This window comes from Callorhinus ursinus, unplaced genomic scaffold (assembly GCF_003265705.2).
Source record: "Callorhinus ursinus isolate GAN/ISIS: 27379988/994484 unplaced genomic scaffold, GSC_fseal_2.0 scaffold12, whole genome shotgun sequence".
In the NCBI taxonomy this organism is placed as follows: Eukaryota; Metazoa; Chordata; class Mammalia; order Carnivora; family Otariidae; genus Callorhinus; species Callorhinus ursinus.
This window is the reverse complement of record NW_027397074.1, coordinates 10,126,296-10,141,328: the sequence shown is the minus strand read 5'-3', so window position 1 is coordinate 10,141,328 and position 15,033 is coordinate 10,126,296. Positions and strand designations below refer to the sequence as shown.

The following is a 15,033-nucleotide window of genomic DNA, read 5'->3' as shown; positions in this document are numbered from 1 at the left end:
TGCTAGGTTCTGTGGGGCAAGTTAAAAATGAAGAAATCCACTTAAGAGACACTGTTAGCTAACCCAACATAAAACTGTGAAGTTTTAATGGTTATGCCATTGTGTGATACTGCTAAGCTAATGGTATGCATTGTTAAATATGTGATATGTATGCATGCATGCACATACATACACGCGAAAGGATGTTGCTCTTATCCTTCTCCATATAACATATAAACACAAATAGACTGATGAATTAGAAACGTTCTTCCTAAATCTTGCAACATCTGAATTAGCATATGTATGAATGCTCTTCCAATTGAATATTAAACAACTCTATTAAAAAATGAAAACTGAAATTACAGACTTTCTTTAAAAATGTTTTTAAAACAACTTGTTAAATTATATAATATATATTTAAAGCAGTAAATGGGATGCAATTCATAGCTTTAAATGGTTATGTCAAAGGGTGCCTGGGTGGCTCCATCGGTTAAGCGGCTGCCTTCGGCTCAGGTCATAATCCCAGGGTCCTGGGATCGAGCCCCATGTCGGGCTCCCTGCTCAGTGGAAAGTCTGCTTCTCTCTCTCCCTCTGCTTGCCTCGCTGCCTACTTGTGCTCTCTCTCTATCTCTCTGTCAAGTAAATAAATAAAATCTTAAAAAAATAAATGGTTATATCAATATCATAAATAATGAAGAAAGTGAATGAAATTTCAAACTTAGAGTTGGGGAAAAAACAAGCTGAAAGCAGTATAAAAAGGAAAACCACCAAGATAAATCCGGTATTAGTAATATCTAGAGCTAATAACAGGAGAATTAATGAATAAAGCAAAGTGATGGTTCTTTGAAAAAAATTAACAAAATAGATAATCACCAGCTAGTTGACTCAAGAAAAAAAGAAAGGACAAAAGTATAAAATGGTAATTATCAAGGGGAAAAAAACCATTGAAACAGGAAAATTAGAAGACCTAAAAGACTATTTTATATAACCTCATATAAGAAACTTTGAAAATAAAAATGAAATGGATAATTTACTAGGAAAATTAAAATTATTTGAATTGAATTGGCCCTGATCAATTCAATTAGTCAAAGAATTAGACCTATTCTTATAGAAGAAATATGGGAATTTATTAATGAAAACTGTTCCATCAAAAATATACTGTGCCTAGATGTGTTCACAGACCAGTTAATCTCAATGCTACATATATTGCTATGTAGTTCAACAAATATAGTAAAACTTCCATCAGTAGTGATGACGTTATAATATTAATACCTAAACATGATGAAGATAACACAGAAAAAAAAACAGTAAACTTATCTCATTTGTGAATATAAAAATTTTATACGAATGAGTGAAAAGTCCGATAAAGCAACTTAAAAAATAATACATGATGTTTGAATGGAGTTTAGTCTGAGAACAAAAATGATTCAGTTTTAGAAACCCATTAAAATAATTCATCTTAGAAAAACAATCATATAATAAATGTCAACAAATTTTGAAATTCCTGTTACAAAATTCACTCCTTTCTCATAAAATTACACAAATAAGAATTTCTGGAATACACACATTATACACACATATCCATATATCTATATCTATCTATATATAAACAGAGAGAGAGACTTCCTTAAAATATATATTCACATTTTAACATATACACATATAGACACATAGACATGCCCACATACACAAAAGCATTTATCCATTATACTTGATGGGGAAACATTACAGACATTCTTAGGAAGTTAAAAAAGAAAACAAGAAAGTATACTATCTTTACTCCTTAACATTATAAAATGTAGGTTAACATATTCCTCTTTAACACTGTATTGGAGATATTATTCCTTATAAATAAGAAAGCATATTGATTGGGTAAAAAAGCAAAAGATCTTTATTTATGTAAATGATGTAATAGTAATATACTCTAAAAATTGAATTCAAGTAATAAAATTCACTAGAGTAACATTCATATATGAGTTTGAAGATTTAATTAAGGAGAAAAGTATATCTATAATAGCAACAAAAGTGATGGAAACGAATAAATTTAGAAAGAAATGTGCAAAATTTATGTGATAACATTTTAAAATCACCACTGAAAGCCACAAAAGTGTACTTTAATGGGACAAAGCATCCCTTGTTCTTGATATGAGAACTCAACATCATAAATTACATCAATTCTACCTAAGCTAGTTATTTATTTATTTATTTATTTATTTATTTATTTATTTTTAGAGCGAGAGAGCGAGAGCGCACGCTAACAGGGGAAGGGCAGAGGAATAGGGAGAGAGAGAATCTTAAGCAGGCCTGGAGCCTGACATGGAGCTCGATCTCAAATCCTGAGATCATGACCTGAGCCAAAATCAAGAGTTGGACGCTTAATGGACTGAGCCATCCAGGCACTCCTACTTAAGTAATTTATAAATGTAATGTGATATTAGGAAATAGATGCATAAGGCTTTTTTTGATACAAAAAAACCTGATTCTGTAGTTCTCTGGGAAGAATAAACACATAAGTATATTATGTAAAATCTTGAAAAATAAGGGTGATTAGAGGTGATTAACCTTATCAGATACTAAAACATTTTATAAAGAGCTTATAATTAAGACTTTAGTTCTAGTGCAATGAATAAATTGACAATTGGAAAAAACACAGAGGACAGAAACAGACTCCTTACAGAGATTTATTATATTAAAAATGTGGCACTATGTATCACTGGATGAAAAATGAACTTTTAAAGTATAATAATGGATAAAATTATAAATGATAAAATTAAATCCATGCCTTATACCATACCACAAAATAAACTTCAAATGTATAAGAATCTGAATTTTAAAAAGGGAACCATATAGATACTAGAAGTAAAATTGGAAGAATCCCTTTTTAACTTAGATATGGTGAAAAGCTTTTTAATTAACACTCAAAATCTAGAGGAAGCAAAAGAAAAAAAAACTATAAACTACATTACAAACCTACCGAGGCAAACGCTCATGTACACCCATACACTATATATATATATATACACATATATATTCATTTATTTTTATTTTATTTAATTATTACTTTTTTAGAGAGAGAAATAAAACATAAGAGAGCAGGAGCAGGGCGGGGGGAGGAGCAGAGGGAGAGGGAGACAGAGAATCTTAAGCAGGCTCCATGCCCAGGGCAGAGCCCAACATGCAGCTTGATGTCATGACCCTGAGATCATGACCTGAGCCTAAATCAAGAGTCAGATGCTTAACCAACTGAGCCACCCAGGTGCCCCCCAAACCCATATTTAAATAAAAAGACTAATGACAAATTTGGATCTAAGTGTTGAAATGCATATTACAGATAAAGAGAAAATATTTTTAATATATAAAAATTCTGAAACTAAAAACTAAAGGACCAAAAAACTGAAGTAATGAACAAAATACGTTGAGATTTCTAAAAAAATGGTATGTATATATAAATTCCCTTCAAACACATGGAAATTATGCTTAAATTCACATATAACAAAAGCACCCTTGACACCTATTTCTTATCTTCTTACTTTTCATCATTAAAATAAACAAAGGCCCCTTGGAGAAATTGATGATTCCAGAAGGCCTGGGACAAGAAAAGAACAAGGTGAGGCTGGAATATCTTTCACCAGCAAGTTAAGAAATGCCAAAAAGGGGCGCCTGGGTGACTCAGATGGTTAAGCGTCTACCTTCGGCTCAGGTCATGATCCCAGGGTCCTGGGATCGAGTCCAGCATCGGGCTTCCTGCTCGGCGGGGAGCCTGCTTCTCCCTCTGCCTCTGCCTCTCTCTTTCTCTCTGACTCTCGTGAATAAATAAATAAAACATTAAAAAAAAAAAAAAGTGCTAAAAAAAACTCATGTCTTCCTCTCAAAAACCTATAACCCATATCTAATCATGAGGAAAACATCAGACAAACCCAACTGATGGACATTTTAAAAAAAAATACTTGACCGGGGGTGTCTGGGTACCTCAGTTGGTTAAACATTCCACTCTTGATTTCGGCTCAGGTCATCTCAGGGTCATGGGATAGTGGGATCCAGCCCTGTGTCAGGCTCTGTGTTCTTTGGGGGATTCTGCTTGGGATTCTCTTTCTCCCTCTGCCCCTCCCTCCTTAAATAAATAAATCTTTAAAAAAATGCTCAAAATAATACTTGACCAATTTTCCTCAAAACTGACGTCATCAAATAAGAAAGTCTAAAAACTGTCACATTTAGAAGAGCCTAATGATGGGCGCCTGGGTGGCTCAGTTGGTTAAGCGACTGCCTTCGGCTCAGGTCATGATCCTGGAGTCCCGGGATCGAGTCCCGCGTCGAGCTCCCTGCGGCAGGGAGTCTGCTTCTCCCTCTGATCCTCTTCCCTCTCGTGCTCTCTATCTCTCATTCTCTCTCTCTCAAATAAATAAGTAAAATCTTTTAAAAAAAAAAAACACATATAACATTTAAAAAAAAAGAGCCTAATGAAATATGACAACTAAATATAATGTGGTATCATGTGGAATCCTAGAATACAAAAAGGATATTAGGTTAACAACTAAAGATATTTCTGAGTCTATGAAGACCAAAATATGGTCTTCAGTTAATAATGCATCAGAATGGCTCAATAGTTATGACAAATCTATCATACTAATCTAAGATATTAAAAGTAGGGAAAACTGTGGTATATGAGACTCTCTATGTACCAACTTACAACTTGCCTATAAATTAAATCTATTCTAAAATAAAAAGTTTATTAAGAAGGAAAGAAAATATATCATAGCCTTTATTCAAATAAAAGGGTAGTGGTGGTGAGGAGGATCTCTTCCTCCAATATAGAAAACATATATGCAAAAAACCCAAAAATCTATAAAAAAGTAGCACTAGTGTATTGCATCACACAATTGCTTTAAGTAAGAATCTATCTAAAGAATTTACTACCTAACAGCTAAAGATTTAAACTTTCCTAATATAGAAACAAAAAACACACCATCAGAGGAAAATGTTTTCATTGGTATATTCTGTTTATGTACAAGTATTGGATTTTACAAGTTTTTGCTTTCTGAAAGCAATTTTATTGTGCACTGGAATGACTGCTATGTTATCTGTATCAAATCCTATCTTATTTGAGTTTTTATATTTAAGCCCAAATTCCTTATAGTGTTACTACGAAATGTGATCCACGGATTTGACAACATGGCTATTGAATATACTTTTTCACTATGTTAACTGATTCTTGAACAAGTTATTAAATTATTTATTTAAAGTTTTTATTAGGACTTTTATGTATTTATTATGATTACAAAGCATATTTATTCATTTTTTAAATTTTTTAAAAGATTTTATTTATTTATTTGACAGAGAGAGAGACAGCGAGAGAGGGAACACAAGCAGGAGGAGAAGGAGAGGGAGAAGCAGGCTTCCCATGGAGCAGGGAGCCTGATGTGGGGCCCGATCCCAGGATCCTGGGATCGTGACCTGAGCCAAAGGCAGACACTTAACCACTGAGCCACCCAGGCGTCCCTAAAAGTATATTTAAAGCCAATTATGATAGACTATGGCTTACCAAGTTTATTTTTTTAAAGATTTTTTTTATTTACTTGAGAGAGAGAAAGAGCACGAGCAGGGGGAGCGGCAGAGGGAGAAGCAGGCTTCCCGCCGAGCAGGGATCCCGACATGGGGCTCAATACCAGCTCATGACCTGAGCTGAAGGCAGACGCTTAACCAACTGAGCCACCCAGGGGCGTGGCTTACCAAGTTTAAAACAGAAATAATCTTGATGTATATTTGTAAATAACATTTTACAAGTCTACAGTTCTCAGTCATATAAAAATCAGGAATGTTTAATGGATCGTCACTTTTAAAATATGTGTTATTATTTTAAAATATGGAATAGTGTTTCTTTTCAAATGTAGAACTGCAACTCACATGTTTGGAAGAATTTGACTTCTTTTTTATGATATTTTAAAATTAGGAATATGGACCCTCCCATCAATGTTTAGTAAAACACAGATTACTCATCTGGGGAAGAAAAATGAAAAATAAAACCATATGGGACACAGTAAAAGGCACAGAAGCCAGTTTAAAGTGGCTTCCATCAGCTAACTTTGGAACAATTTTGAGTATTAAAATGAGCAACAGGAATAGATTATATATAATGCTGGGTAAAAAGTGGACAGATGTGCATAGCCCCACTTCTGCTACAGGCACTTGTATTACTAGTAGTAGCCATGGCAGCGGCAGTACCAGTGGCAGTAGCAGAATACTTACATGGAAGGAGTAGGGGAGAAGAAAAAAATGACAATAAATAAAGAAATGTAGGAAATTGAAGAACAACTATTTTAAAACCAGCCTAGTAATGACTAATTCATGCAAAGGTAAACAAAGTATGCCTAAGCCATTTTCTGAAAATTTATTTGGAAATAAGATACTTAGTCTCAGGGGCCCCAACAATCTTCCTTCGTATCACTTAACCAAGTTATCAAACTCACCACCGATAATGGAACAAACTGACATCATAGGTTACAAGATAAAATGCTCTGAAAAGGACAAAATATCATCTATGTCGTAATCCTGTCTTTAGCTTGCTTTTAATCATGAGAAAATAATCAGACAAAATGGAATTAAAGAGCATTTGCAAAACAGCTGGCTTGGGTGACTCAGAATGTTAATCTCCTGAAAGACGAAAATCAAAACACAACAAATGTGACGAGTATATGAGTATTCATTATATCATTCTTGTGACTTTTCTGTGGAGCTTACTTTTTCCGAAGAAAATGCTGGGAAATATATATGTCATTCTAAAAATTCTCATTTCTTTGGTATCCCTAAGGGTCACTCATGTAACGTTTTTCTTTGATTTTTTTTTTTTCAATTTGTAATGAGATACATAAACCCTATTTTAAGGAAGAAGAAATTTGGCTGAAAATAAAGATACCTTACTTGAATATTTGGATATCTGATTTGTACAGAGTGTGTTGTCACCTTTTATGTTGACTTTCATGAATTTGCATGCTTGTAAAAATGTTTTTGTTCTATACTTCCCTGTATTCATTAGTCCTCTTTCATATATTTTATGTTTAGATTGTTATCGTGGGAATGGCAAAAATTATATGGGCAGTTTATCCAAAACCCGATCTGGACTAACATGTTCAATGTGGGAGAAGAACATGGAAGACTTGCACAGGTGTGTAAATAACTTTCTTTCAATACATAATATGTAGTGATAATAGCAGATATTATATTCAGATATGCACATTGCTATTTCTTTCTATTCTTATGGATTATAGTAAGCTAATAAAAACATTAGATTTGTTATTCTGTGCAACTCAATTTAGTGTATTCCCTTCATGTAACAACCTTTTTTCTTTTTAAAGATTTATTTATATATGAGAGAGAGAGCGAGCAAGCAGGGAGGGGGGAGGGGCAGAGGGAGAGAGAAAATCCTAAAGCAGACTCCCCACTGGAAGCCTGACCTGGAGATCATGACCTGGGCCGAAATCAAGAGTCAGCTGTTTAACCGACTGAGCCATCCAGGAGCCCCCAAACTTTTAAATAAGCAATTCAATCTAGCACATTTTTATTGAGTATTTACTATGTGTTCTGTTCTGTGATAGGTGCCCATGGGAGACACTAATAAAAAAATGGGCATACGTTTTGGCTTCACCTTCAAGGATGATATATCACATTGGGAAAACAACTGTATAACTTGATAAGACAGTGCATAATTAAGTGGCAAATCTAGTGTTTCAAATAGTGCATTATATGATTGTGTTCTCATAATTAATTATTGTTAACATCAGTTCATGAAAAATCAGTAAGTTACCGTTTTCATGACACACATAGCTTACATATCCACTTAACTATTAAAAACTTATAGAAACAGGTTTCCTGGTAAAGCTTTATTTTAACGTATTAAATTTTTCTAGAACTAAAGGAATGTATAATAGATATTTGAAGAAACCTATATATTTCAGAGAATTAGAGATTTTTGACACTGGACATATTCACAGAAAAATATGTCTGCCACTGTCTGTCATTCCACCGTAGCAATAGTGCTAGTGTGTTTGAAATTACTAAAGAAGTCTGAGACATACTTGTGACATAAAACTGATTTTTACCAAAATCCCAGAATAGCATATGCAGTTGAATAGAAGGAAAAAGGTTAGTATCACTTGATCAAGTACTTATGCCATGGTTGCTTTCCATGAGTTATTATCTTATTTGGCCATCACAATCTATGTGGAAGATATTTCTATATGTGTGAATAAGAATTTAGGGGCACCTGGGTGGCTCAGTCATTAAGCGTCTGCCCTCAGCTCAGGTCATGATCTCAGGGTCCTGGGATCGAGCCCTGCGTCGGACTCCCTGCCCAGCAAGAAGCCTGCTTCTCCGTCTCCTACTCCCCCTGCTTGTGTCCCTCTCTCGCTGTCTCTCTCTCTCTCTGTCAAATAAATAAATAAAATCTTAAGGAAAAAAAAGAATTTAAGGGCTGTGAGAGATTGAGTTATTTTGCCTCTAGTCCTACTTTACTTCTCTTCCAAAATGTACTCACTAGTGGATGATATGGTTTCAATTAATTTACTTCACAAACAAATAGTGAGAGTTCTAAAGCAGTGCTCTCCAACATAAATATGCATTTCACATATGTAAGCTGCACGTGTACTTTTGTTTTCTAATGGCCACATTTAAGGAAGTAAAAATAAACAGGCAAGACTATTTTAAATAATATTTCTTATTAATCCAATGTATCTAAAGCCTTTTCATTTCAATATGTATTCAATATAAAAAATGTTAATGAAATCTTTTACATTTTTTCATGTTAAAGCTTCAAGATCTGCTTGAATCAGAGCACCTATTTGGGCTAGCCACATACCAATTCTTCAGTAGCCACATGTGGCTAGTAGCTACTGTATTGGAAACTGCAGCTCTAGGATTTCAAAGATAAGCAGAATTCTAACCTCATGGATCTCACACTCTAGAATGCCAGCCAACAGCAAATGCCAATACCATATTATAAAAATTATGAAAAATAGCAAATTTTATGCTATGAAAGTGCAAAGAAGTATCCAGATTTAGATGGTCAGGAAGTCTTCCTAGAGAAAGGGAAATTAATTGGAGCATATATGTTAAGTAGAAGTTGGTCAAAGGAAGTGTAGGAAGAGAGTACATCAGGCAGACAGAACAGCTTGTCCCAAAGCCCACAGACTGAAGTGTTTGAAAATCAGAAATAATTTTGGTAAGGTTGAAAGATAGTGTAATTTGGTTAATGTCCACAGAAAAGGAATTCTCCAGTAGCAAGACCATATAGAGCCTTGTAAGATGTGTTTAGAACTTTGGATTTTTTCCTAAGCATTAAGATTCATTACAGAATTTTAAGTGAGAATTAGCATGATTAAGATTAAATGCTAATTTCAGCACTGCTATTTGGTGGATCTAGCTCTTATGGACTTGTGAGAGACAATTGTACCAATCTCTGAAGATTTGGACATTGGAAAGTTGATATTTTTTATGGCAGAAGAATTTACACCTCAGAAATTGTCAAGGACAACAAATAAAGACTTCCTACACCTCTCAGAGTGTCCTTTTAAACATTACCAACATATCACTGGAAATATATGACATATTTATTTAGGGAACTCACGGTTATAACCTTAATTCACTGAGTCTGGGTTGGACATTAGGAAATAGTTAAAAGTCATTTGAAAACAATTTGCGTAAATTGATGAATGGTAAAGTTTCATGGTACCGTTTTGGTTTAAGAATAAACAGCAATTGGGTAAGGACATAGTACAGAATGGTGGTTTTGAACACTGACTCTGGAAAGAACCATTTGTTCAAACCTCTGCTCTACTGCTTATAAGGCACGTGACCTCAGAAAAATTGTTTTCTGTGGATTTCTATTTCGTCAAATATAAAATTGAATAATCTTTCAGCCAGTCTCATTAGGTTGGTCTAAGTTTATATATGTAAATCACATAAAATAGAATCTGGCACACAGTAAGTACTATTTGTGTTTGCTGTTATTATTGGTCCAGAAAATGAACCTGAGTTCAGAAAGATAGTTCAACCTTACCTGGCCAAGCTCTTTCCAGTTTTTAAATGACCCATTAATTACACTCAAGCATGGTAGTAATTAATAATCCAAAACAAATTCAGTTACTTGTAGAGTTTTCATGACTTGGTCAGGATGGCCATTTGGAATTTGGCTTTATTAATCTTATCAAAATAAATATAAATACTGATGCTTTATGACTGGGCACGGTCTAATAAAATAACAGAGTATTTTTGCTTTTCTTTTGTAATAAACTTAGTTAAGATGTAAAATGAGAAAGTGTTACTCAGTTATCTTTCAAAAACTCATACATTGTAAGTATATAATCACTGAAAGTTTAGATTTTAATTATTTCATTAGCACAGTATTATTAATTTTTCAGAGTATCTTTCTGTCCTTTGTCATAATGATGTTGTTAGTGATGCTTTTTATGTTTCTGAAACATGAAAAATACTTTGCAATAGCTTGCATTTTCTATGTATTTTATTACCTTGATCTTCTTTGTCATCTGCTCTTTTTCTGGCAGTGTTTCTCCATTTCTATGCATAGGGGTGTTGGTGGTCACCTTGCCACTGTAATTATTAAAGAGAAGCAAAGTCACAAAATTTTTCATCATTTTATCTGTGCTAATTATGTAGTCCTATTCCATAATCCTGAGTAGAGAACATGCTTCCAAACTGCTAGAATAGCAACGGAATAAGTCTAAAAGAAAATAACCAAAATTCACACCAAATAGAAGCTTGCACTGTATCTATAATGAAAATTACATGTTAGGATTTTTTCTTCTTGGTGACAGTTTGTTTCTGTTGGATGAAATGAGCATCTTGTGATGTTTAGAGTTTGTTGTTTATGCAGGCATATCTTCTGGGAGCCAGATGCTAGTAAGCTGAATAAGAATTACTGCCGGAATCCTGATGATGATGCCCATGGTCCCTGGTGTTACACGGGAAATCCTCTCATTCCATGGGATTATTGTCCTATTTCTCGTTGTAAGTACTTTTAATGATCTTCTTCAGGTGAAATATTTTAAATACGCTGAATCTCCTTTAAATTGATACCTCAGTCAGAGGTGGAAATATAGGAGGGTTGGAGTCAGTCCTAAAGTGGGGATTCATTCCAGACAGCAACACACACACACCCCTTTCTTCATCTCTCCTGTAGACAAGGAGACATTCTGCTGACCTTTTAAAGAAGATTTTCCTCCTCAGAAGATCCTCATTTGAAATCCAGAAACAATAAATGGCCATTATTGTAATATGACTACACCAGAAAAGACCCCCCTCCCAATACTAACTGTTCAAGCTGTGAATAGAGCAGAGCTCTAACAAAGCCCCCGCCCAGTAACAGACACATGTACAGACCTGAGAGTGTTGCTTTCACTTCTCAGTGCATTAGCCAAAGACTAAAAAGCTTAGAGTCTTCCATCCACATCTCTGAGTCAAAGTTGATTTCTTTTAAAGATGATTTTTTAAAAGAGTATCAGTGTGTAAAGTAAAAGATATATGTAAAATATATATGTCTGATATACCACATATAAAAGAGCTCCTATATATTAATAAGGAAAAAAGTGAGATAATTTAGGAGAAAAATGAAGAAAATGAATCTTCAAGAGTAAGTATAATAAATAAGTAAATAAATACATTAAAGCTTAATAGTAAGAAAAAATGAAATTGTAGAAGCATAAGATCATTTCCACCAGTCGGTTTAGCAAATAAAAAGTAATTGTTAATGTCCAGTATTAGTGAAGGTCCGGGTAGTCAGAGTCTTTCAATAGTGTGCTACCTTTATGAATTGGAAAGCTCGTCTGAAAGTCAGTTTGGAGAAATGTCTCAGGACTTTTCAACTTCGGCACTACTGACATTTTGTACTGCATATCTTTGGTGTAGGAAGCTGTCCTGTGCCCTATAAAATGTTTGGTGGTATTCCTCACCTCTACCCACTAAATGTCAATAAAACCACCTCTTCCTCCAGTCATGAGAACCAAAAACTATCTCTAGACATTGCCAAAAGTCCCCTGGGGAACAAAGTTATCCCCACTGAGTACCACTGAATAATATATATATTGAGATGGAAGTATATCCTCCATATACTATTGAGTGCAAAAGGTTTATTATAAAGCTGTGTCAGTAGCAAAAGACTATTTTACTCTTTACTATTTTATTAGAGTATCTTACAGCTCTGTGTTTATAACAAACATCTTTAAACATTGTATTAAGCTATCTCCTGTTTAAAAAAGGACATATTGTGTAAGTTCAGTAAGAGTCTATTTTAAGAATGTTTCTCTTGGTGGGTGGGGAGGATGAGTGAACTAGGTGATGGGCATTAAAGAGCACACTTATCCTGATGAGCACTGAGTAATGTATACAACTGTGGAATCACTGTATTGTACACCTGAAACTAATATAACAGTGTGTTAACTATACTGGGGTTAAAATTGTAAAAACTCAATAAAATCAAAAAAGAATATTTTTCGTGTGAGAAAAGCTAGTAGCAAGTACCTTGAACAAAAGTACCCATTTTAAAAAGATTAGATTGAAGAAATGATGTTTGCTTTAAAACATGAAATACAAACACATAATTTTTTGGCAAATTAAAGAGATAATTTCTTGCCTTAACTGGAAACGCTAGTCATGTTTCATGAAATTTTAGCATAAAAAGTCAAACTTCTTAAGTATGATTTTCATCTAGTATGGCTATAATTAAGGCTTGGAACTTCCCAACCTATTTTTAGGAAATAAATTATCCATAATGGTAAATAAACACTTTATAGGTTTGCAAAGAAATAGCATATCATATCATTATATTTTATTTCATCAGCTGCAATCAAAGCCTTTCAAATTAATTCAGGTGTTCCTAATTTTCTCTTTTTCTCATATTAGGATTTGCCTGGGTCCTGAAAATGGTCTTCTTTACAAAGCAAAGAAATCTACCTCTCTGGGACATACATCTTTTTAATGATTAAAGGATTATTTTTTATAAATATTAGCTTTACCTGATGGTAACATTTTGTGAAGTTTCTATGATTAAGAATAATGGAGGCTAATAAAATATCCAATGGTCTAGGAAGAAGGAAAAAAGTCAGACTTCTAAGACAGTTCTACTGCACATAGACACAGTTAAGAGTAAAATGCTCCTGTAGAATCTCAGGGAACTGTGATTTGGTTTATAAACCTGACAAAGGACTCTAATAATTTAAACGTTTTCTAAACATATTTTCAACTAACATTTTAAAACTAAAAGTTAGTAATGTGCTATTGGAAGACTGCAGAGTGTCGCTAGTATTTGATTAAATGCTATTGCAGATAACTCATTTTTATTTCAATATATTCTGAACATTAATTTCAATAAATATTTTTATACTGTCATTTTTCTAACTAATATTTATAGCCAGGATTTATTTACATTTTCCTGCTGGTGAAAGGCTAATAAAATTTATCTTTAGAGGATTTGAGTTCTTATTTACTTAACTGCAGAGACTCTATAAATCATTTTCACACTGTACATTTGTATTACAAATCATACAAAAGTTTTTATTTCTTTTTAAAAAATGCTTACAGAGTATTAGCACACATTTTAAAGACTATCAGATATGTAAAAATAAAATTATAGAAGTGCCTATATATTAATCTATACACATACACACTTTGCAGATCTTAGAAAAATCTTCAGTATTAAGTATTTAGAGTGTAGTGGTTAAGAGCTTCGACTCCAACTTCCAGGTTAAGAATTTCAGTCCTCTCACTGTAGGTGCCTTGGACAACTTAACTTCTATCTCAGTTTGTATTGTTTATTCATTTATTAACAATTTTAAATTGAGTTGCTATTGTGTGCAAAGCCCTATATTAGAACATGCTAAGTATACAGCAATGTAAACAATATTTTTTTTCTTTTGGTTAGTTCTCAGTGTAGAGACATTTATGTAAATATAATAATTTAACAGTATATATTCACATTAAATAATATAATGAAAATGGGAACATAGATATCTGCCTGGAGATATATGTGATGTTCGTAAGGATTTGAATTTGGTTGAAACTTTAAGAATACATTAAAGAAAGTTTTTTCAGTAAGAACTCATATTTGGTTCTGAGGCCATATAAACACCCCCCTACATACACATTTACCTATCCTTCCATAGGTAAAACTTTTATTATTGACATGTTTCCCTTCAAATCTAATCTGAATCAATACTGAAGATTTGTATCATATATGAATTTCAGATTTAAGTACTGTGGTGGAACAAAAAGAAGTAAGAATAGCATTTGATGGTAAAATGGCCAAGTCCTAGAGTGCAGTTTCTCAAAGTTGGGCTCAAAGTGTGCAACAGAAGAAACTAGAATGCTTTTTAAAAACTCATAATCTAGCCACCAACTCAGAATCTCTAGAAATCTGATTTTAAGTGATATTTCAGCTTATTCTAAAGTGTGAGAAATAGTGGTTTAAAGGAAAAATAACTATAAAATAACTATAAATTATTAAAGTCCCAAATATACAGTATCTATATTTTTTTAATTTAAATACTGCAGTAAATTACAATAATGAACTATTTTGTTGACCTATTAACTTGATGTTTAGAAATAGAAAACTTGAAATACAATTAAGGATAGAGAAGTCTAGTCTTTTTCATCACAATACCAGAAGGAATAAATACCTAGTTTTTAATTTTAGAATTTTCAAGTAATTGATTTCAGTGGAAAAACCAATATCCTTGATGTTTTAATGACCATAGTTGGCCTCAATCCTAATTTGTACTATGAGCTAAAACACTGACCTCAGCCGACTCTAAAACAAAACCCTCCCCCAGGCTAAGCTAAAGGGAAAGGGAAATAATGAAATTTATATGTTTGCCTTTACCCTTATTCATTTAAAATATCTAGATCTGGAAAATGAACATAAATAAAAACCCTTTAGCATATATTAATTCTCATGAGGTCCTCCATAAATAACAATCAAATTTGCATGTATTACAAAGGAAGCCATATGCCATTATTGTTTTGTTGCCGGTTTATTTGAGCTCAGGGCATTTC

General features: G+C 33.4%; 1 protein-coding gene across 5 annotated transcripts in view; it reads left to right on the top strand.

Annotated features, from left to right (window-relative positions):
* Positions 1-15,033, top strand: part of HGF (hepatocyte growth factor) — a 78,923-nt gene that overhangs the window by 45,112 nt on the left and 18,778 nt on the right. For all 5 annotated transcript variants that reach the window (XM_025872798.2, XM_025872799.2, XM_025872797.2 and 2 more), the window contains 2 exons: positions 7,036-7,138; positions 10,862-10,995. In XM_025872798.2, the coding sequence (XP_025728583.1) occupies positions 7,036-7,138; positions 10,862-10,995 (237 nt within the window). The remainder of the gene's footprint in view (positions 1-7,035; positions 7,139-10,861; positions 10,996-15,033) is intronic.